The sequence below is a fragment of the Eleutherodactylus coqui genome, chromosome 5 (genome assembly GCF_035609145.1).
Source record: "Eleutherodactylus coqui strain aEleCoq1 chromosome 5, aEleCoq1.hap1, whole genome shotgun sequence".
NCBI lineage: Eukaryota > Metazoa > Chordata > Amphibia > Anura > Eleutherodactylidae > Eleutherodactylus > Eleutherodactylus coqui.
This window is the reverse complement of record NC_089841.1, coordinates 200,615,036-200,639,649: the sequence shown is the minus strand read 5'-3', so window position 1 is coordinate 200,639,649 and position 24,614 is coordinate 200,615,036. Positions and strand designations below refer to the sequence as shown.

Genomic DNA, 24,614 nt, shown 5'->3' with positions numbered 1-24,614 from the left:
CCGATGCTGGAGGAGGACATGGCCGCTCAGAGGGCACACACCGCAACACAACTGGCCACTGCGGGCTGTCACCAGAAAGATTACGGCCAGTCTACGCCAATCTGCTCAGCACTGCCATGCAAGCCCGTATTTACAGAGGCGAATGCGATATAGGGCCAAGAAATTCAAACCGATATCGCATAAACCAACTATTTTTCCTGCGACTGATGAGTTTTGCAAGAAAGATGCATTACATCACTGCGCAGGCACGTAAAAGTCGCATGTTTCATAGTAAATCAACAGTAAAAATAGAAAAACCGCATTGCACTTGTATGAAACTTGCATTCACAAGCTAGCGCAATGCGATTTTGTTTTTCCCTCCCATAGGATGTAATGGGCAATTCCTGAACAGAATCGGCCAAAAATAAGACGTACTGCGACTTTTCCATGAGCAACCATTAGTTTAAAAAAGGAGCTCCATCCATATCACTAATGGGCCGGAACTCAACTACGTAAATACAGGCTAGGGGTTCCTTCATATGAGCGTGTGGCGCGAGCGTATTTTGAGCACAAAATTACTGCTGTACCTATTGGCTCCCATGCTGTCGATCACACATCGCATGAAATACACATGCAATAAAGACGGTAGCATGTTCAATCTCGGTGCGTATTACTTGCGCATACATGCCAAGCTAGTGCATGACGATTGGCGTCACGCAGCAGGTGCACAGCGTCATTGCGCACAACAGTCTCAAAGGCGTCACGCAGCGAATTACACTCGTGTGAAGCCGCCCTGAGAAGCTGCGATGTGCCCTGTCAGTACCCAACAACTTTCCTCGCTGAGTCGTGCATAGGCCATCGTACATCACCTATAGGCAGCCCACTGAGGGGGTCACTTCACAACTGAATGATGCTGGTAACTAGGTAGGTCAAGCACAAAGTATCTGTCCCTTTACAGGGATTACAAAATATCCATCAGCAATGGTGCTCGGGACCGTAATGACGCATCATCTATAATGGCGCCACCATACACAACCACGTTGTCCGAAGGCGCTAGTACTGTAGGTGCCGACATAGAAGATCCCCAGAGCCACCACAGCTGGGGGGCAAAGTATAGAACATTGTTCCCAACTATTTCAGCCTTGGGGACACGTCTTGGAAAAAGGCACCCCTCCAAAAAAGGGGGTGTGGTCAGGGGGTGTGGCTAGGCACTTAGCTAATCACTACATAGGATTGTACCAGTGGCCCATAAAGTAAAAATACTCTCTCTCAGTAGGCCCTGGAGTACTCTTATCCCGGCATTCCACGACTCCTTTATTTTCTGGCCACAGGTCTTTACTGAGAGAAGTTGTAGTTTCCATTGGTGCCTTTTACACATGCAACTTTTTGATTGCTTTTCTTGCAGTGGATGAATGAAATATACAGCATTGGTTTATTTAAATGGTCTTTTACGCCATTCACTTTGTGGGATAGACAAAAAACGATTATAGTGGTTCATTACGAATGTGGCGATACGCAACTTTTTATTTTTACGTAAAATGAGCATTTTGCAGGGAAAGACGTGCCGATTGTTTTACAGTTCTTTTTAATTAACTTTTCTTTGGCTCTCAAGGGGCCTATTGCTTAGACGGATGACGTTGGCAATCAGTAAATGTGCCGGGCGGCTATCCCATCAATTGATTTCTTACACTGACAAAGGCGCTCAGTTAATGTAAGAAATCAAGTGATGCGACAGCGGCCTGGCACATTCGTCGAGCCCTAGAAGAAAGGTTCATCTCTGTCAGCATGTAATGTGAGACCGGTACGGTAGACCGCAGAGTGAAATCATACGCAGGTTATGGGGCTCGCTGCGATTTCTTAACCCGCTCATGATTTTTCACTGGTTCTGCATTGCACCTTACAAGCATCACACTACTGAAAACTCATCTGACAGCCAGCGGCCCGCCCGGCGTCAAGGCGCATTCACTTTGAATTCCGCACAGCATGTCAGTTTCAGCGCGGCTTGACCGCAACAGCTTCTCCGCCGTGTGTGGACGAGATTTTTGCAAATAAACAGAATCAAGGGGTATTTAATGGGCCAATTAATGGAATTAACCACCCAGCCCTACTTTCAACCATAACCATGCCAAGGCCATATATCACATGCCCTGGCAATCCAGTAGTCAAAGACGCACGTGATTCTTCCTTGCTGAAGGCTAAATCCTGGGTCTGGTTTAAAAGTCAAGATCCTTGACTCTAAAACAAGAGCAGGAACTTTAGCCTGAGCAACCGGTGAGAAGAGACAGCAGTGTGCAGGGAGGAGGCTGCGTGGCCTCAGATGACCCCCGGGGGTAATATGGAATCTTATACCATCACCATCTCTTATCAATCAGGGAGCATACTTGCCCTCCGATTGACACAAAGGTTTTTTTCTTCAACAAAATAGGAGTGAAGAAAACGGAGCAGAAGGAGGAAACTTCTTGGTTTGGAGGTGCACTAGGCTTTACACTGCCCCTATCCTGTCAATACCAAATCTGTACCATGAGGTTTTCTGGCCACGTCTCTTCTGAGAACAAGTTTTACAAAAAAGTATTAGTTAACATATATCAGAGGTACTTTTACAAGGGCTAAGAGTCACCCGAGCGATCGTTCAAGCAGCGATCACAGGCGACCGACGTCCATGTAATCACAGGACTCAACTGGGCAAGTGAGTGACAAATGTCTCACTTGTTGGAGTCGCTTGGTTTTCAGCTCACCTAGTGTCTGTTGCCAGGTGTCAGTCTATGAACTACCACCCGTTTACTTTGAATGAAGGTGAGCGGCTGGACAAGATCTCCAGCGCACTCCACCCACCTCCAATCAATGGGCAATTATGGCTCCCGTTTAGAAGCGTAGGAGCGATAATCACTGGGACAACCAGGCATTAGGAGCCTGACAGTCGTCCCGTGTAAAAGTACCCCAAGGCTGCTAGAGCTCGTGTACACACTGGTTGCAGAACTGAGAGCTGTGCGCATGCAGAGAAGCCGAGCCTGTGAAGCCTGCTCCCCCAAAGTAAGGAAAATGGCCCAACATCCCAGTTACTACAGAAGCTGGATCACTAATGACAGAGGGGCTGCACTCCAAACTCGATTTACACTGGCAAAACAAAAACATTCTTAGGCCAAATGTCCACAGGCGAATTTTACTATAAAAACCACGTGGGAGAGTGGCACAGAGGAGATCCACGTTAGAGCTGGACAGGTAAGAAAATGTTCATTCCTCTCCATGTCTGTGGGCATGGATGGATTCCACTGCGCAATTCAGCAGTGAAATCCCTGTGCGCAAGTGGACATTGGGCCCAAAAGCAGGGGGGGGGGGGGAAGAGTTTGCTTTCCATCTTTTTAAACACATTTAAACCAATGGGGGGGAAAAAATTGAACTGTTTAATTCCACCTCTCTGCTACAAAAAAGGCAGACAAGGGCTGGGCTTACACGACACGGCCATAAACATAAAATGCTGCACGAGTCACTCAGCGTTTTACCGCTGTGGAGCCGCCGGTGACCCGGCATATCGCTGTGAGATTACGCTGCACGTGGCAACATATCTCACGCACGCTGCCGTGCGCAGCCTTCCTGTTTTATTTAAAAATTTCCCATACTGTCGCTTCGCAACTTAACAAATACAAGCCGCCCATATATAATTGCACATAAGCGGCGTTGATTACACACCCATAGAGAGTAATGGGCTTTCCCGCACATAATTTGCTGCAAAATAGAACATGCTGCATTCTGTATTACGCACACAACATCCGACACACAAATGCAAGCGAACCAGCTTAAGAAAGTATTCGATTGCCTACGAATTACCGTATACAGGCACGAGTAATACATTGTAGTCATACGCATTTGTGAGCCTGGCCAGAGTCTGATAGCAGCTGAATGGTGGTGTGAATGAGCCCAGACTCTTTCCTCACTTGATACAGTTCCATTAGCAGTAAACAGTAGGCTCTGCACTACAGTCTACGGGGTGCAGCACACAGGAAACCATTATATCATATCATTGCATTTTATGAACATTTTATCTCGACTTCTACAACATTTTTCTGTTTTGTTTTTTTTTTAAGTTTAGGATCTGACAACTCCCAGGTAAAGTTTTTTGGCCAGACGTTTCCAAATGTATACACTAAATGTACATGAGCACAAGTGGTATGTATGCACGCTGCACATCTTATGGCCGGTTCACACGAGCCTATGCATAACGCACTGCATGTATAACGTACTGTTTTAGTGCTGTGTAAGCTGGCATATTGCTGTGTAGGGCAGCGATTTTGCATTGCGCATGACAGCGTATCTCATGTACAATGTGACTTTCTAATGAATTTTCCCGTTGTGTCTTTTGAGCGATAATCGTTGTGTCATTTACAGCGCAAGATGATCACTCAAGATGAGCGATCACCTTACGCTGCCAGCGGAGGATACAGAAGACAAGTGCGGTGTCCCCACTTGTCTTCTGCATCCAGCTGCTCCCTGTTTCGAGCGCCCGGTTGTTATACAGCCGAGCGCTCAGAGCGGAGGATGCAGAAGAGAAGCAGGGTGTCCCCACTTGTCTTCTGCATCTAGGTGTTCCCCGCTCCAAGCGCTCCGCCTGTTATACAGCCGAGCGCTCCGTGCCAGGTATGGAGAACAGAGCTGGACTGCTGTGTTCTTCATGCCCAGCCTGTCATCAGGGAGCGGGATACAGCTGAAACAATAGTATCAGCTGTATCCCGCTGTGAATCCCTGATAAGGCTCATCGTTGTCTACAGCGTTTATTACACGGTGAAATAGAACATTCTGCTTTTTTTTTTTACTCAATCAAAAACCGCTGGTGTGAGTGGGTCAATGAAAAATCAATGGACTTTCAGGGACTCCATTCACCGCGTATTACGCATTGAAATTACGCTCATGAGAGCCCGCCCTTAGGCTTGTTATACATCTACTTGTCTGCTTAGGTCACACTTTTAACCACAAATTACACACTTTTTCCCAATAAAAAAATTGCACTGGCACAAAACTGCATGAAAGGGTCTGTGTGCATAAAAGTGCCAGGTGGCATTTTGAGAACGTGCCAGCTGCTTACTTCCAGAAGATATATTGATAAGGGGGTTTCACATGACTAGCATGGTTATTTGGGCTGCCCTTCCTCTGCATTGGAACCTTGGAGGAGACATCGCAGATCTGACACAAAATACCAATGAGCGTTCCATGCAGCGCTTCCTTCTTCCGATAAAATGCCGGACAGCTGATTGGAAATCAAACAGACCCCATTGTAGTCAATAGGGTCCGTTCACCGCTGTTCGGTTCCGTCATAAAACGGATCCGTTCGGCCTGTGGATTTCCCCTTTTCTGCTCCCCGAACGGAGCAGGAAACTGGAACCCCTGCCGCAAATGTGAAAGCAGCCTAGCTTAGCTTATATTTGTATATGTCAAGAGAGAGCAAATTGTCCTGGCTAGCACAGGTGCCAAGTGCCCATAAAACCTGGCATCATGAGGTGGAAGCAAACACGACTCAAGACGAAAAAAACAAAAAACACATAATTAGACAATTCTTTACAGCATAGAACGGGTTAGGCCGGCCTTCCACATGGCGATAGAATTGCAGTTTAAGGCCGGCTGCACACGACCGGATTTGAATTGCGGATTCTGCGATCACCACCCGTGCGGACGATCCGCAGCATTCCATATGAATAAAAAAAAAAAAATAGAACATTCGCATGTCTGCTCACGAGGGGGTAGCGATTTGCGCAAGCGGATTTAAAAATCACAGTATGCTCAATTTTTGTAAAGACTCCATACTGAAGGCTTTCATTGAAGTCGAGGGAAGCCGCCCGACTCACAGCCCATCCGCAATTGACACTGCAGATGACACGGGTACCCGGGTCATCTCCTAGCAACGGTGTGGGAAAAACAAAAGGTTAAAAAAGGGGGGTGGGGAGAAAAAAACCTGTACTGCGCATGACTGACGGCAAGCGTCCACGGTCATACGCAATATGGAAAAGAAAGGGTACGCAGGGTTGCAGGCTGGGGGTCAGAGCCGGATTCTATTGCGGGATCCTGCACGCGGAATCGGATCGCCCGTGTGCAGCCCGCCTTACCACAATACCATCGGGATCGCCCGTGTGCAGCCCGCCTTACCACAATACCAGTGGGATCGCCCGTGTGCAGCCCGCCTTACCACAATACCATCGGGATCGCCCGTGTGCAGCCCGCCTTACCACAATACCATCGGGATCGCCCGTGTGCAGCCCGCCTTACCACAATACCAGTGGGATCACCCGTGTGCAGCCCGCCTTACCACAATACCAGTGGGATCGCCCGTGTGCAGCCCGCCTTACCACAATACCAGTGGGATCGCCCGTGTGCAGCCCGCCTTACCACAATACCAGTGGGATCGCCCGTGTGCAGCCCGCCTTACCACAATACCAGTGGGATCGCCCGTGTGCAGCCCGCCTTACCACAATACCAGTGGGATCGCCCGTGTGCAGCCCGCCTTACCACAATACCAGTGGGATCGCCCGTGTGCAGCCCGCCTTACCACAATACCATTGGGATCGCCCGTGCGCAGCCCGCCTTACCACAATACCATTGGGATCGCCCGTGCGCAGCCCGCCTTACCACAATACCATTGGGATCGCCCGTGCGCAGCCCGCCTTACCACAATACCATTGGGATCGCCCGTGCGCAGCCCGCCTTACCACAATACCATTGGGATCGCCCGTGCGCAGCCCGCCTTACCACAATACCATTGGGATCGCCCGTGCGCAGCCCGCCTTACCACAATACCATTGGGATCGCCCGTGCGCAGCCCGCCTTACCACAATACCATTGGGATCGCCCGTGCGCAGCCCGCCTTACCACAATACCATTGGGATCGCCCGTGCGCAGCCCGCCTTACCACAATACCATTGGGATCGCCCGTGCGCAGCCCGCCTTACCACAATACCATTGGGATCGCCCGTGCGCAGCCCGCCTTACCACAATACCATTGGGATCGCCCGTGCGCAGCCCGCCTTACCACAATACCATTGGGATCGCCCGTGCGCAGCCCGCCTTACCACAATACCATTGGGATCGCCCGTGCGCAGCCCGCCTTACCACAATACCATTGGGATCGCCCGTGCGCAGCCCGCCTTACCACAATACCATTGGGATCGCCCGTGCGCAGCCCGCCTTACCACAATACCATTGGGATCGCCCGTGCGCAGCCCGCCTTACCACAATACCATTGGGATCGCCCGTGCGCAGCCCGCCTTACCACAATACCATTGGGATCGCCCGTGCGCAGCCCGCCTTACCACAATACCATTGGGATCGCCCGTGCGCAGCCCGCCTTACCACAATACCATTGGGATCGCCCGTGCGCAGCCCGCCTTACCACAATACCATTGGGATCGCCCGTGCGCAGCCCGCCTTACCACAATACCATTAAAAAGTCTGAAATTGCAAATCAAAACAGTCTAAAAACAGCATGCGTTTTGCCGTGATATGCCGCAGTTTCGTCGTACAGTTTTGAGCAGGTTGGCTTCTACAGGTCAAGAACATTCAAGTCATATGCTTCACATGTAGTAGCTGGTTGGCTAAAAACCACACCACAAAACGGGGCATTTCAAGGTAAAACGTATGCAGTTTTCAGACAGTGTTCTCATGTGCAACATGTGACATGGAAGCCTAGTCTTATTCTGTATATTGACTGAGCGGCCACTTATTAGAGCCCCCCGCCCTTTCAGAATCGGAGCTACCCTCTATGGGAGTTAGAGCCGTGAGCCCGGAGCGCAGAATAAAGTCAAGTGAGCAAGTTTTTTGTGCGTCATTTTCTGCATAAATCCACTGTGGCGTTCGTATTCTGGAAGGTCGGGGCACGCTTTACCATCAGGACAACCATGGGCTCTGGGTTCCCGTTTACACAGTTCATATAAGTAACTGCCAGTCTGGCTTCCTTTACTGAAGTTGGAAAGCCCGGGGAAACCTTATAATAAACCAGGTTGTACAGTAGCTTCAGGTTACACATCCTCAACCCAAACCTGTCAGCAAAACAGGATAATAACCATTTATATTCTCCAGATAGGACACCGCAGACACCGGTCTAAGAACAGCTTCAGATAATTATGTAGTATGCCCTCCAGTGACATCACATCTATAGAACGCAGACCCGTCCCGGGAGAACCACATCATATAATAATGAATGTTCTCAGGAGCTCCAGGTAACACCACATACAGGACCTGTCCCAGGAGAACCACGTCATACAATAATGTAGTATGTTCTCAGGGGCTCCAGGTAACACCACATACAGGAGCTGTCCCAGGAGAACCACGTCATCTAATAATGTAGCATATCCTCCAGAGACTCAGGAGCTCCAGGTAACACCACATAGAGGACCTGGACCTGTCCAGGGAGAAGCACGTATAATAATAATGTAGTATCTTCTCAGGAGCTCCAGGTAACACCCCATACAGGACATGGACCTGTCCAGGGAGAAGCACGTCATAATAGTGTAGTATCTTCTCAGGAGCTCCAGGTAACACCACATACAGGACATGGACCTGTCCCAGGAAAACCACATCATATAATAATGAAGTATGTCCACAGGAGCTCCAGGTAACACCCCATACAGTACCAGGACCTGTCCCAGGAGAACCACGTTGGAGTATATTCTCTGGAAGCTCCAGGTAACACCACATACAGAACATGAACCCATCCCAGGAAAACCATGTCATAATAATGTAGTATGTTCTCAGGAGCTTCAAGTAACACTCCATACAGGACATGAACTTCCCCTGGGAAAACCACGTTATATCATAATTAAGTATGTTCTCAGAATCTCAACGTAGCACAACATACAGGACATGAACCCGTCCAGGGAGAAGCACATCATATAATAATGGAGTATGTTCTCCAGTGACATAACATTTACAGAACTCGGAGCTCTCCCAGGAGAACCCCTCCAGATAAGGGAGTAAGTTCTCCGGAGCTCGAGGACTTGGAGTTGTCCCATGAGATGCCCTACGATAATGAATTACTGTATGTTCTTCAGTACTGCAGGTACACAACCACAAATACCAGCCACCGATCAGAGAAGGTAACTAAAGGTCAGCAGGAGAAAAGCTTCTGAAACACAAGATATACTTCTTTACGAGAGAAGCTGACAAAATATGTAGGACCTGCGGCAAGGCGTCACATGATACAAAGCCTTCAGGGCCGTGCTTAACCTGCAAGTACCAGCATGAATGACTCCCTAATGGCATCCATCAACTATCTTATCACTCCTCAAACCTGTAGATCTCCACCACATTAGGTGGCATTATCTCCATCTACACTGCTGGTAGCAGATACCTTCTGGGAGGAACGGACAAGACACTACAGACAACACTACCCAAGAAGGTGCCAGCTGGGAACTAGGTGACCTGCTGATGCGGGTGCAGCTACCAGTCACTGGGCCACAGGTAGCGGAGCGCCACAATCTCACCCAGAACACGTCTTACAATAATCAGTGGGACATTTACCCACCTGCTGCATTTTAAGTCATTAAAAGGCAGTCTGGCAAGTGGCAACTTAGTGGGCTGGGAAACTTTCACACCGGGCACACCATACATCACCAGCATGTATAATAACCCAGGTGACCACACTGGCATCACCATCTGAGTGGAGCATTTGAAAACCTTGATGGCACCCAGGTGGTGCATGGGGACATATTGATTGCACCCAGGTGGCCACGCTGGCATTACCATCCAAGTGACGCATGAAGAACACATTAATGCACCCGAGTGACATCACCATCAAAGTGGAGCATGTAAACATTGATGGCACCCAGGTGGCGATGCTGACATCACCATCCAAGAAAAGGCATGTGGACACCTTCATGGCACCCGGGTGGCATCACTATCCTAGTAAAGCACGAGGACACCTTGCTGGCACCCAGCTGACATCACTATCCTAGTGTAGCACGAGGACACCTTGCTGGCACCCAGCTGACATCACTATCCTAGTGTAGCACGAGGACACCTTGCTGGCACCCAGCTGACATCACTATCCTAGTGTAGCACGAGGACACCTTGCTGGCACCCAGCTGACATCACTATCCTAGTGTAGCACGAGGACACCTTGCTGGCACCCAGCTGACATCACTATCCTAGTGTAGCACGAGGACACCTTGCTGGCACCCAGCTGACATCACTATCCTAGTGTAGCACGAGGACACCTTGCTGGCACCCAGCTGACATCACTATCCTAGTGTAGCACGAGGACACCTTGCTGGCACCCAGCTGACATCACTATCCTAGTGTAGCACGAGGACACCTTGCTGGCACCCAGCTGACATCACTATCCTAGTGTAGCACGAGGACACCTTGCTGGCACCCAGCTGACATCACTATCCTAGTGTAGCACGAGGACACCTTGCTGGCACCCAGCTGACATCACTATCCTAGTGTAGCACGAGGACACCTTGCTGGCACCCAGCTGACATCACTATCCTAGTGTAGCACGAGGACACCTTGCTGGCACCCAGCTGACATCACCACCGAAGTGGAGCATGAGGACACCTTAGCGACATCACCATCCTAGTGAGGCATGAGGAACACCTTGATGGTACCTAGCTGGCATCACCATCCTAGTGAAGCATGTGGACACTTTGCTGGCACCTTAGTAGCATCCCCATCCTAATGAAGCATGAGGACCGCCTTGAAGGTACCCTGGTGGCATAACCATCCTAGGTAAGCATGAGGACACCTTGATGGCACTGGGTGGCATCACCATCCTAGGGAAGCATGAAAACCCTGATGGTACCTAGCTGGCATCAACATCCTAGTGAGGCATGAGGACACACTGATAACCCCTGGGTGGCACCTTGCTGGTACCTCAGTGGCACTCCCATCCTCGTGAGACATGAGGACACCTTAATGGTACCCAGGTGGCATCACCATCCTAGTGAAGCATGAGGACACCTTGGTGGCATCACCATCCTATGAAGCATGAGGACCGCCTTGAAGGTACCCTGGTGGCATCACCATCCTAGGCAAGCATGAGGACACCTTGATGGCACTGGGTGGCATCACCATCCTAGGGAAGCATGAGGAAAACCCTGATGGTACCTAGCTGGCATCACCATCCTAGTGAGGCATGAGGACACATTAATAACCCCTGGGTGGCATCACCATCCAAGTGAAGCATGTGGACACCTTGCTGGTACCTCAGAGGCACTCCCATCCTAGTGGGACATGAGGACACCTTAATGGTACCCAGGTGGCATCACCATCCCAGTGAAGCATGTGGACACCTTGCTGGTACCTCAGAGGCACTCCCATCCTAGTGGGGCATGAGGACACCTTAATGGTACCCAGGTGGCATCACCATCCTAGTGAAGCCTGAGGACACCTTGCTGGCCCCCACGTGCCCCCAGTGACAGTAGAGCTGTCAGCATGTAAGTCCCGGCAAGCAGATAACTCACCGTGCTGCCGTCCTTCATGAGGATCCTCTTGACCAGCATGATCCTGCTGCCGGCCGCCGGCTTCTGCTTGGCCTGGCTCATCTTGCGCTCGTCATCCTGGGCAGCCGCCGCTGAGCGGGTCACTACGAGGGGAGCTTCCGCCGCACACTCCGCGGGGTCCAGGGCTGGGCTGGACGACAGGTCTATGGTGGCCACCAGCACAGGGTGTACGGGGTGCAGGGCCGGCGGCTGCGGGGACACGGGGTGCAGCAGGGGCAGCTGGCACAGAGAGGCCGGGCTCAGCACCACAGGGTAGGAGGCTGAACCCTCCGCTGGTCCGGAGGAAGGCTCGGGCTGGTCAGCGCCGGTGCCCTCTTCCGGCCTCCTCTCGTCCTTTGAGGGATCCAGACTCCAACCCCGGTCCGTATGGACCCGCCCGCCTACACACTCGCAGGCCGGCAGTCTCGGCCTCCACCTTCTCTTCACCAGCAGGAACGGCTGCGCACTCCGCTCATTCGCCGGAAGCACGTCATCAGCCCGCCCCCTCTGCCTGACACTAGCCGGGAGGCGCGTCCTCAAAGACAGCTGCAGTTCTGCTGGTGGACGGCAGAGGTCACTGCAGCGTCCACAGCTGACAGGAACAATAGCAGAGAGACATTCCTAGGGAGGGGATAAGCGCGGGAAGCATATTAACATCTTCTTCCCCACCTCTGCATCAATCAGCAGTTCCAGCAACCTGATTGGTTGTTTCGGTTGGCTGATTCAACCTGATTGGTTGTTTCGGTTGGCTGATTCAACCTGATTGGTTGTTAGGGCTGAGGTAGGGCGTAAAAGGCTAATAAGTGCGCGGGAAGTGCCGGCATGCAGCTAATCCTTATGGGCGGCTGCTGACGGTTCAAGGGAGCAGTTGCCTATAGCAACCAATCACATTCCAGCTCTCATTTCTCACAGGCCCATTGGAAAATGACAGCAGTGACCTGATTGGTTGTTTTACCGCTTGTCTTTTACCTTAGCTTTCACAAATAAGGGGCCGTTTACACCACACAATTCATCGCTTGAACGCACCAACGATGTCAGAGTTCGCTCGGGCAGCCTGTATACGCCTCCCTAATACAGGCACTTTTTACCGCAATTAGCGTGACGCTTTCAGCCCTGCGCTGATCGCTGTATACCGCTCCTATTGTTTGCACTGGGAGCCGCTTTATAGCGCTGTGATTTTCACTCCGCGATTGTCGAGCGGTGTCTGTTCTATTCCTAAGCCTTTAGCGCTCCTCATCAATGAAGCCGAAAATAAAAGTAAGATGCGGCAAAGCGATGCGATTTACATCACGGCACTTACCGCAACGCATGCGTGAGGGAGGCCTCATTCAGCAGATACATCGTTGGCTCGTTCAAACGTTTACATTCGCCGCATAGGTGACTGATAACGACTGAACGAGCGCTATTGAAACCGAACCGACGGAGATTTGTATGCCTGCAGAAAGTGAACGAAAAGCGAACAATTTATCATCCGTCACTCAATCGTTGGCTGACGATAATCGTTCATTTTCGCTGGTTTGAGTAATAATACTGGGGGACAAAAAAAATGCTTCCATGGTGCCTGGAACTTTAGACTTTCTGAGTATTATTGTGCCGTTGAGTCCGAAAACACCACCCAGTTCCCTCTAGGATCTCTAGTTTTTGAGATATTCCTGACGTCATTATCTATCTTCGTTATATTATTTTCCCGCCAGCACTTGCTTACTATTACTACATATGATATACTAGCTGATATACCTGGCTTCGCCCGAGTTAATTTGGTACTGGTGTTTATCTGGTGTTCACACGGAAAATCTTATGAAGTCGTGGTTACTTTAGAGATACTGAGGGAAAACATATGTTCACCATTTTGCATAGTTCTCTGCGTTACCCAGAAAACACCACGTGGAGGTAACCATGCGACGTTTCCTTCATATAAAATGACATCAGGAAGTGAGAGAATTAGATTACATACATAAAATTTGGACACTAATTCTTTTGCGCTTAGAATTGAATAATCGAGTTGGGACCCATTCATTTTTCATATTTATGGCACAATCAATGCTTGTGCCAAATTTCATGTTTCTATGACATTGGGAAGTGAGAGATTTAGATTATGTACGTAAAATTTGGACGCTAATTCTTTTGTGCATAGAATTGAATAATGGAGTTGGGACCCATTAGCTTTTCCTATTTATGACATAATCAATGCTCGTGCCAAATTTCCCGTTTCTTTGACACCAGAAAGTGAGAAAATTAAATTCCGTACGTAGAATTTGGACGCTAATTCTTTTGCGCATAGAATTGAATAATGGAGTTGGGACCCATTAGCTTTTCCTATTTATGACATAATCAATGCTCGTGCCAAATTTCCCGTTTCTATGACACCGGAAAGTGAAGAAATTACATTCCGCACGTAAAATTTCAACGCCAATTCTTTTGCGCTAGAATTGAATAATCGAGTTGGGACCCATTAGCTTTTCCTATTTATGACATAATCAATGCTCGAGCCAAATTTCCCGTTTCTATGACACCGGAAAGTGAAAAAATTACATTCCGCATGTAAAATTTGGACGCTAATTCTTTTGCGCATAGAATTGAATAATGGAGTTGGGACCCATTAGCTTTTCCTATTTATGACATAATCAATGCTTGTGCCAAATTTCCTGTTTCTATGACACCGGAAAGGGAAGAAATTACATTCCGTACGTAAAATTTGGACGCTAATTCTTTTGCGCATAGAATTGAATAATTGAGTTGGGACGCATTAGCTTTTCCTATTTATGACATAATCAATGCTCGTGCCAAATTCCCGTTTCTATGACACCGGAAAGTGAAAAAATTACATTGCGTACGTAAAATTTCGACGCCAATTCTTTTGCGCATAGAATTGAATAATGGAGTTGGGACCCATTAGCTTTTCCTATTTATGACATAATCAATACTCGTGCCAAATTTCCCGTTTCTATAACACCGGAAAGGGAAGAAATTACATTCCGTACGTAAAATCTGGACGCTAATTCTTTTGCGCATAGAATTGAATAATCGAGTTGGGACCCATTAGCTTTTCTTATTTATGACATAATCAATGCTCGTGCCAAATTTCCTGTTTCTATGACACTGGAAAGTGAAAAAATTACATTCCGCACGTAAAATTTTGACGCCAATTCTTTTGCGCATAGAATTGAATAATCGAGTTGGAACCTATGAACTTTTCCTATTTATGACATAATCAATGCTCGTGCCAAATTTCCCGTTTCTATGACACCGGAAAGTGAGAAAATTAGATTCCATACGTAAAATTTCGACGCTAATTCTTTTGCGCATGGAATTGAATAATCGAGTTGGGACCCATTAGCTTTTCCTATTTATGTCATAATCAATGCCCGTGCCAAATTTTAAGTTTCTAAGGCATTGGGAAGTGACAGATTTAGATTATGTACGTAAAATTTCTACGCCAATTCTTTTGCGCTAGAATTGAATAATCGAGTTGGGACCCAATTACTTTTCCTATTTTGGAGATAATCTGTGCTCGTGCCAAAATTCATGTTTCTACGATATCGGGAAGTTGGAGAACTTTTGGCGAGTGAGTGAGTGAGTGAGTGAGTGAGTGAGTGAGTGAGTGAGTGAGTCAGTCAGTCAGTCAGTCAGTCAGTCAGTCAGTCAGTCAGTCAGTCAGTCAGTCAGTCAGTCAGTCAGTCAGTCAGTCAGTCAGTCAGGGCTTTCAGCTTTATATATATATAGATATCGCCACCAGCGACTTTCCAGTGATGAGCATGGAGAATATAAAAGCAGGTAAATTCGATGGACCACAAATCCGGGAACTCCTGAAAGACCGGCGCCTCCAAGACTCAGTGGACGAGGCGTGGCACGGTCGTCTTTTTGTACGGTTGTAAAACATTTCCTTGGGAACTATAAGGCAGCTAACTCTGGTGAACTTGTAGAGAACATGATCACTTCTGTTCCTGAACACTTGGTTAGAAACGCTATCTTTTCTCCTGGGTAAGGAGGCTCAAATGGCCATGAACGCTCCTGTGGGTAATATGTAAATAAAGTAGACAGATTAAAACCTCCACAGTGCCACCTATTGGAAGGCAGCATTCCTTCAAGCCAAAGTCAGACTCTTTATACTAGCCTTGTAACAATCACTGGGAATTAAAAGCAAAGCCAGACTCCATGCCCAGTCATTGTTACTAAGCTTGTAGAAAGAGTCTGACTTTGGCTTGAAGGAATGCTGCCTTCCAGTAGGTGGCACTGTGGAGGTTTTATTCCATCTCCCTTATTTGCATATTACCCAGGAGTGTGCATGGCCAATTGAGTCTCCTCACTCACCATCTAGGCGCTCTACCTAAAGGAGAAAAGATAGCATTTCTGACCCCCCTTCCACTAGCAAAGCCAGACTCTTACGGTACACTGAGGAAGAGCAAATACCCTGAAACAGCTGTCTGTGCATGGAGTCTGGCTTTGCTTTTAATTCCCAGTCATTGTTACAAAGCTTTTAAAAAGAGTCTGACTTTGGCTTGAAGGAATGCTGCCTTCCAATAGGTGGCGCTGTGGAGGTATTATTCTATTTCCCTTATATAAACACTTGGTTATAATATGAACATCAGATTGCAGGACCTGCAGACATTTTGGCTCGATCTCCAGATTGTTTTGGTGATGTAAGTGATGAATAGGGTGAAGGATTTCACCAGGAAATAAGGACCATGGAATACCAGTACTGCGGACGATGGGATACACATATGATGGCGGACTACTGGTGACCGTGGAAGACCAGGACTGTGGACGATGGGATACACATATGATGGCGGACTACTGGTGACCGTGGAAGAACAGTACTGCGGACGATGGGATACACATATGATGGTGGACTACTGGTAACCGTGGAAGAACAGTACTGCGGACGATGGGATACACATATGATGGTGGACTACTGGTAACCGTGGAAGACCAGGACTGTGGATGATGGGATACACATATGATGGCGGACTACTGGTGACCGTGGAAGAACAGTACTGCAGACGATGGAATACACATATGATGGCGGACTACTGGTGACCGTGGAAGACCAGGACTGTGGACGATGGGATATACATATGATGGCGGACTACTGGTGACCGTGGAAGAACAGTACTGCGGACGATGGGATACACATATGATGGCGGACTACTGGTGACTGTGGAAGACCAGGACTGTGGACCATGGGATACACATATGATGGCGGACTACTGGTGACCATGGAAGAACAGTACTGCAGACGATGGGATACATATATGATGGTGGACTACTGGTGACCGTGGAAGACCAGGACTGTGGACGATGGGATACACATATGATGGTGGACTACTGGTGACCGTGGAAGACGGAATACACATATGATGGCGGACTACTGGTGACCGTGGAAGAACAGTACTGCGGACGATGGGATACACATATGATCGTGGACTACTGGTGACCGTGGAAGACCAGTACTGCGGACGATGGGATACACATATGATGGTGGACTACTGGTGACCGTGGAAGAACAGTACTGCGGACGATGGGATACATATATGATTGTGGAATACTGGTGACCGTGGAAAACCAGTACTGCGGAGGATGGGATACACATATGAAGGCGGACTACTGGTGAAACATCCACCGCAAATTTCCAGGAACATTCAATCGCAGGAAATTACCAGAATGTAGTTTCAGCGACGTCTCAATGAAGAAACTTGTTTTGTGTTCACGGCTTCTTGGGATTTATCTTTGTACCTTCAGCTTTTGATTGTATTACACATGTAATCACTGCCAATGTGTGTATATTTAAATGGATATATGTTAGATCTTGATAAGTGGGCCTGATAGAAAAAAAACGAATGTAATTTTCAGAGTCTATGACCCCAAAATACCCCCAAAAGTTCTAACATCTCAGTCACCAAAAATTGTGTTCTTCAGTATAATCGTTCCATGTAAAAGGGCCTTTAGATTTAGGCCAGAGCTGAATGTAGAAGTCGTGTGTTGCGTGTGCAACAAAAAAAAAATTTTGGAATGTTTCCTTAACTTCATGAGTCAAATCTTACTAATTTTGTGGTCAGAAAAATGAATATGACAAAGAATTTTTTTTATTAGCTCTAGTTTCTGTGATATACAATAGGTGAAAGTATGTTATTTTAATGGATTAAGAGAAAATGATTAGAGATGAGCAAGCGTACTCGGAAAAGCACTACTCGCTCGAGTAATTTGCTTTATCTGAGTATCGCTGTGCTCGTCCCTGAAGATTCGGGTGCCGCTGCGGCTGACAGGTGAGTCGCAGCGGGGAGCAGGGGAGAGCGGGCGGGAGAGAAGGAGAGAAAGATCTCCCCTCCGTTCCTCCCCGCTCTCCCCTGCAGCTCCCCGCTCCGTGCCGGCACCCGAATCTTCAGGGACGAGCACAGCGATACTCGGATAAAGCAAATTACTCGAGCGAGTAGTGCTTTTCCGAGTATGCTCGCTCATCTCTAAAAATGATACATTTTAATTACAGTGGGAGAGTTAGCTCAGGTAAAGCACGGGGGGTTGCAGTGTGAGCGTCAGTCAGAGACCACAACAGCAGATAAAGTCCATACAGGCTTGGCCTGTGTTTATTGGAAAGCATAAAATAAACAAAATATAACCTTAACTTCAGGCATAAACAAAAATCCTGCTTATCCAGCACTTACTATACAGAGTTCTTCCCTGTCTATACATATGGCTTGCTGCAGCCATACGAAAAGCCATATAGTCCAGTTTGCTTCCTGGGGTCAGGGATAGAGCGTCCCATGAGACCTGCAGCTTCCAGCATCTAGCTGCACCCGGCCTCTTCCCAGTCTGCATAGCTGCAGACTTTATGGACTGGGTTAATTACCCAGCCTCTACACCTGGGGAGCTAATCCCCCATAATAAGACCTGGAGTGGAGGGGGTGGAATGGACAGCCCCACTACCAAGCCTGCCATCCATTCAAAAAAAAAAAACCAGGCTCAAACATGTTTTTACAAAAACATCTCCAGCAACTAACTTTGCTGGAGATCACGGCACCCCTGTTTTTTCCTGTGTCTCATGTAGTGAGACACAAACTCCCTCCACCTAACGGGCGTAATACCTGAAACCAGGGGAATCATAGGGATCGTCCAGGATTACCTCCTTCAGTGTCTCACACTACATATGCTAACAACATTGAAAGTGCATTTGAATTTTTTTTCAAGATTTCTTGCTGGCCAGTCTGCTTGAAAGTAATGTGATTTCCTATCCCAACTGTCCCACATACATAAAAAGCAACAGTAGTGTACCCCAGTTGCATTCCCAAGAGTATAGCAATGACTTTTAGATCGCCACAGATTTTCCACTTGTGTTCAGCATATTTGATTGAGTCGAGGAGGGCTGTCATGTTTGCATAAGTCTCCTTCATGTGAACTGCATGACCAACAGCAATAGAAGGAAGATGGTTGCCCTTGTGAAGTAATACAGCTTTCAAACTAAGCTTGGAGAAGTCTATGAATATCCTCCATTCAGTTGGATCATGGTTCAAATTCAAACATTTCATCAAGCAATTAATGCCGCAGCAGACAACCAGATTGCTTTTCTTCTCAAAAAAAGGAAGCAGATCCCTCTGACGTTCTCTGTACTGTGAGACCCTGACATCACGTTGGCGAAGATTCCATTGCTGTAGTCTTGACCCTAGAAGTTCCGCCTACCCCTTTGACAAGTCAAGATCTCAAATGAGATCACTCAATTCCGCTTGACTCAGTCCGCTTGACTCATCTTTTACCTCACAGTCAGGGTCATAGATGTGGAAGGCTTTTTTGGGATCATCTTTTTCCACACTTTCTTCATTTTCTACTTCAAGCTCATAATATTGGGGTGGAGTAGGAACTGGTAAACTATCTGAATGTTGAGTATGTCGAATAGCAGATGGAAGATTTGCATATTGAACAGTTCCTGTTTTCTTCATTGACAATCCTGACGTTATAGGCGGAGTCAAGCAGAAATAGCAGCCAGATATATGGTTTGTAGGCTCCCGCCAAACCATAGGCACAGCAAAAGCCATGGAGCGTTTTTTATTTTTCAGCCATTCTTGTAGTTTAACTGAACAAGAGTTGCAACATATAAGTGGAGCCCATGACTTATCCTGGTCCCCTACCTTCATACCAAAATAATGATGGTAGGCAGTCTTCACAAGAGGCGTCAGATTGCGTTTTTGTGACAAAAAATGTTATTTCACCTCAAATGTAACTAAAATTATTCACTAAATTTACAGATTTTTGTGGCATTTTAACCCCTTAACGACCGCCCCATCGGGAAACTACGTCCTGCTGTTGCAGGACGTGTATGGAGGGAGGTAGCGCTGCTATCTCCCTCCATACAGCACGGGCATCAGCTGTTTATTACAGCTGACACCCGCGGGCAATAGCTGCGCTTGGCCGATCGCGGCTATTAACCCTTTAAATGCCACTGTCAATTCTGACAGCAGCATTTAAATCCCCCGAACGCTGTTCGGGGGTCCCGCACGGCCCCCCCCCCCGCGGTGAGATCGGGGGAGCCGTGCAGGTGTCATGGCAGCCGGGGGCCTAATGAATGGCCCCAGGGCTACCTTAGCAGACTGCCTATCAAGCCATCCACACAGGGTGGCTTCATAGACTGCCTGTAAAAAAGCAGTATGATGTAATGCTATAGCATTACGTCATACTGCAGGAGCGATCAAAGCATCGCATGTTAAAGTCCCCCAGGGGGACTTCAAAGTAAAGTAAAAAAAAAAAAATCAATAAAGTTTTTTTAATTGTTAAAAAAAAAAAAAAAAGTTATAAAAGTTTAAATCACCCCCCTTTTGCCATATCAATTATTAAAACATCTAAATCATAAAATAAAAATATGTATTTGATATCGCCGCGTCCGTAAAAGTCAGATCTATCAAAGTAGTGCATTATTTTTCCCACACGGTGAACGTCGTGTGAAAAAAAAAAAAAGAAAGAATGCCAGAAATACACTTTTTTAGTTACCCTGTCTCCCAGAAAAAACGCAATAAAAAGTGATCAAAAAGTCGTATGTATTCCAAATTGATACTATCGGAAACTTCAGGACATCCCGCAAAAAATGAGCCCTTGCTCAACTACGTCGACGAAAAAATAAAAAAGGTATTGCGCGCACAAAATGACCGCAGAAAATAATTTTAAAAAAATTCAATATCTTAAAAAAAAATAAATAAAAGTACTACAGCAAAAAAAATACTATATAAGTTTGGTATCGTAGCAATCGTACTGACCCATAGAATAAAAATATCAGGTCATTTTTGTTGCAATTTGTGTGCTGTAGAAACAGGACGCACCGAAAGATGGTGGAATGACGTTTTTTTTCCATTTCTCTCCGCTAAGAATTTTTTTTAAGTTTTTCAGTAAATTATATGGTACAATAAATAGTGCCATTGAAAAATACAACTCATCCCGCAAAAAACAAGCCCACATACAGCGACGTCGATGGATAAATAAAGGAGCTACGATTTTTTAAAAGGGAGTAGGAAAAAACAAAAGTGGAAAAAAGCAAAAAAGCTCCGTCACTAAGGGGTTTATATAGAAAATGTTACACTTCCAAAGCACTCTGAAACCAGAAATTCTGAAAAAAGGAAAAACAGAAAGAATATGAAACTCAGTCACAGCAACATTTATTATGTTAATTACCCTTCCAATATATAGAGAACGTTGTGTTATGTCAGTTGAGACGTGTGACAGCTCCCCCCCAAATACATTCATACAAAATAGAAATGTAAACTCTAAAAAATGAGATATCACTGTATTTCCAAAGCAAGAGCTAATCGGTCATTTTTATGGTGATTTTTGAATTCAGCAAATTAAAATACATAAGAATTACGCTAATTTTGAGCCCGAAACAAAATCATTGTTGGGCAGTGTTACCGAACGGAAAAACCACACATACTTTACAGTGAACTGCTGCGTACTTTAGGTGGTTACCAATACTCTGGTTTTATGTTTCACCTGTAAAAATCGCAGTCAATAACCGCACCACAAAACCACAGCAATTCATGGTAAAGTGAGTGCATGTTTGCGGCATAGCACATTGGAAAACCTGCCATAATCTGGTGCAGTAGTAACAGCAGTTGTACCGCCAGCCCAATATTATATGTAACTAGTAATTATTAGGAAATTATAGTACCAGTGTTTTTGGTAGTGTAATGCGCCACACAGCTCTGCTACATGTAGATTACATACAGCTCTGCTACATACATTCTTCATCCTATACAAGTATCACAACCAGCACAGCAGAGCCAAACACACACCCTGACTCCTCCCACACAGGTGACTAATCACATGACGGTGACATCATTACTGGTCCTGTAAGCACATGGCTGCTGTCTGGCTAGGTAGTTGTTAGTATTCCATAGTACCTGAGGCTGCGGGGGTTTGTAGGGGGATCTAGTCTGCCCATAATCTGCACAGGGATGAAGTATCTGTGATGACATTACCATCATGTGATCAGGGGCGGAGCATGTAACTCTCTCATGGACAGGTGGTTGTTAGTATCTGCACAGGGATGAAGAACCTGTGATGACGTCACCGTCATGTTATATGGGGCGGAGCATGTCACTCACGGACAGACAGGCGGTCTTTAGTATCTGCACAGGGATGAATGAACTGTGATGGCGCCACCATCATGTGATCATAGGTGGAGCATGTATCTCATGCACGGACGGACAGGTGGTCATCAGTATTTTGACTAACCAGGGGTCCCGTAGATTTATATGTAGTTTAGAGATACAGCGCATACAAATCTACTACCTGATCCGTATATTTTATGGCGTACATCATGACATACTTCCACGATTAAATGCTTTAACATTGTGGACGTGTTAAAATTCGCTTTTGTTCTTCCAACAGCCCATCACGCACATACTTACGGCTTATTTCGCACACATCCATGCCCACCTGAGCGATTAATTATTCCGTCTAAACACTATCAAATGAACAAGTGAAATAACGAGAAATTTAAAGGATTATCTACATGTTTAAACACTCATCGTTTGAAAGCAAACATGTTGTTAGCTCAGACGTACCATATATCACTCCATGTAAAAGCACCATTACATGCCGAGTTTCTACAAATTATGTCCTTTGCGTTGCAAAGAGGGGAATCCACTTCAAAATTGCATCAAAATCCGCATGTAAAACATGCTAATTTTGCAGCACATTTCTTTGTGGCATATTCTTACAACACACGTAAACCCACGCTTAGGACACATTCATACATGACGAAAATCAACCGTAGCCAAATCAGCACCTAAATACTTTGCATTTGGCCACGTTTTAAATTGTGGGTCAGCTGTGAAATTTAACTCTTGTATTTCAAGGGTTGAATTATGCGGTATAAATCTGTAGCATAAGTAGACATGTTGCTGATTTAGGCTGCCTTTACACGTGTGAGAAATTCACGCAAATTTTGAGTCATGCGAGAGTGTGACAAAACAGAGAATTATGAAACCAGTCATTTCCAATGGCCTCATTCCCATTTTCAATGTTTCCTGTCATGCGATGTTGCGAAATTTGGAAATCGCTGCCTGCCCTATCTTTCTGTGTTTTGCTATTTTTTCTCGCCCATGTTACCCTATGGAGCCTCCGATTTATTGCAACGCACGAACTTTCGATGTTGATGCGATGCTTTTTTAACATTAGCAACTCCTGTTGTAGTCTGTCGCGCGAGAAAATTGCAGGCAGCAGCGACACGATGCAAGATTATTTTCCAGGAATAAGCACTCTCACTCACGGTTACAGGCTCACCCGTGATCCCGGTGGGAAGAAAAAAAAAAGACCTCTCTGGAGTCCTTCCTCAAGATGGCTGACCCGTACCAGACCTACTTCATGCTCTGCTTCTTGTTGCGCTCCCTCTCCCCAGTTTCTCCTCACCGTGTCTCTCACTACTCTTCCTCTCACTGCACATACGTCTGCTCTGTTTGCTTTCCTTAGGATGAGTCCTCAGTCCCCTGTGCACTTGCGGTCTTCCTGTGCAGGACCTTTTCTTCTCTCCCTCTCCTTACTAATCATGGAATCCCTTCTCTGTTACACCACTGTCTATCAACCAATCCCAAAAACCTCAAACGCCAGCCTGGCCAATGAGAAATGGGCTTGTCAGCAACCAATAGAAAAAACAGAATTGAGTAAAGTATCAATAGGAAGATTGGTATCCTGATCAGACACCCTTACAAAAACCCTGCCTTAGCTCTTAGCAGATGAAGCTGCTCTTTAAGGGCTTAAACAGACAAACGTGTTTGCACACATTTTTGCGTGTGTGAAACTCACAGTCGCAAAATGTGATTTCAATGGGTTCTTTCTCATGGGCGTGTTTCTCGTGTGCAATTCCTGCATACGAGAAAAGATAGGGTTTGCCCTATCTTTCTGCATGTTATGCAGAAAGCTGCCATACAATTCTATGGCAGGTTAAAAAAAACAATGGGAAGGGTGTAACCCTGCGGACAACACTTGTTCATGCACAAATACGCTCCGTTGCGGGGAGCATATTTGTGTATACGTTAGTCTGTTGAAGCCCAAAGGCTCTGTTCCTAAATACAGTACATCATTGCTTAAATTAGCAAAGTAGAATGACACAATGGATCATCCCAATGACACACCACTGCAATTTTTGGCGCTTTGACAGCAAGAAAAGTGCTGCATGCAGCATTATCCTTGCAGTCAAATCTGATGGAACTGTGGAACTGAGCCTCAACCAGCAATGTGAGCAAAGCCTACTATACGTATAGATTAATTGGCTTCATATAAAATTGGCTATAGTGTGTATGATTACAAGAAGGCCATAAAATAAGGTCCAGTTCTGCAGAGATGAAACCTTTACTACATGTGAATGATATTTACAGAAATTTGGGATCAATTCCCGCATTTTAACGAAATCTACATTTTAAGACACACTGGCAAGACTGAACGATGCACTTCCATGATGTAACATAGTGGCTTTTTTCATGCCTGCCTATAGTCCTGAAGAATGCATGCTTCTCCACACCTTGCAGGGTGATCTGATCTCCTGACCTTGCTGTAACAAAGAGTATACTATATCAGGATTACCTGTCATGTGTTCCTTTTCTTAGCAGGAAGCTGTTCATGCAAATTTCATACTTTGCTGGCCGTCTTTGTTTGCTTCGATCCATGGCAACAAGTACCAAGTAAATTAAAGCATTTGTCAAA

At 46.6% G+C, this 24,614-nt stretch overlaps 1 protein-coding gene across 1 annotated transcript in view; it reads right to left on the bottom strand.

Moving 5' to 3' along the window:
* The window catches only part of MFSD14B (major facilitator superfamily domain containing 14B), a 54,768-nt gene extending 43,130 nt beyond the window's left edge, over positions 1 to 11,638 (bottom strand). The window contains exon 1 of the mRNA XM_066604064.1: positions 11,421 to 11,638. Coding sequence (XP_066460161.1) covers positions 11,421 to 11,501 — 81 coding nt within the window. The 5' untranslated portion in view covers positions 11,502 to 11,638. The remainder of the gene's footprint in view (positions 1 to 11,420) is intronic.
* Positions 11,639 to 24,614: the final 12,976 nt, after the last annotated feature.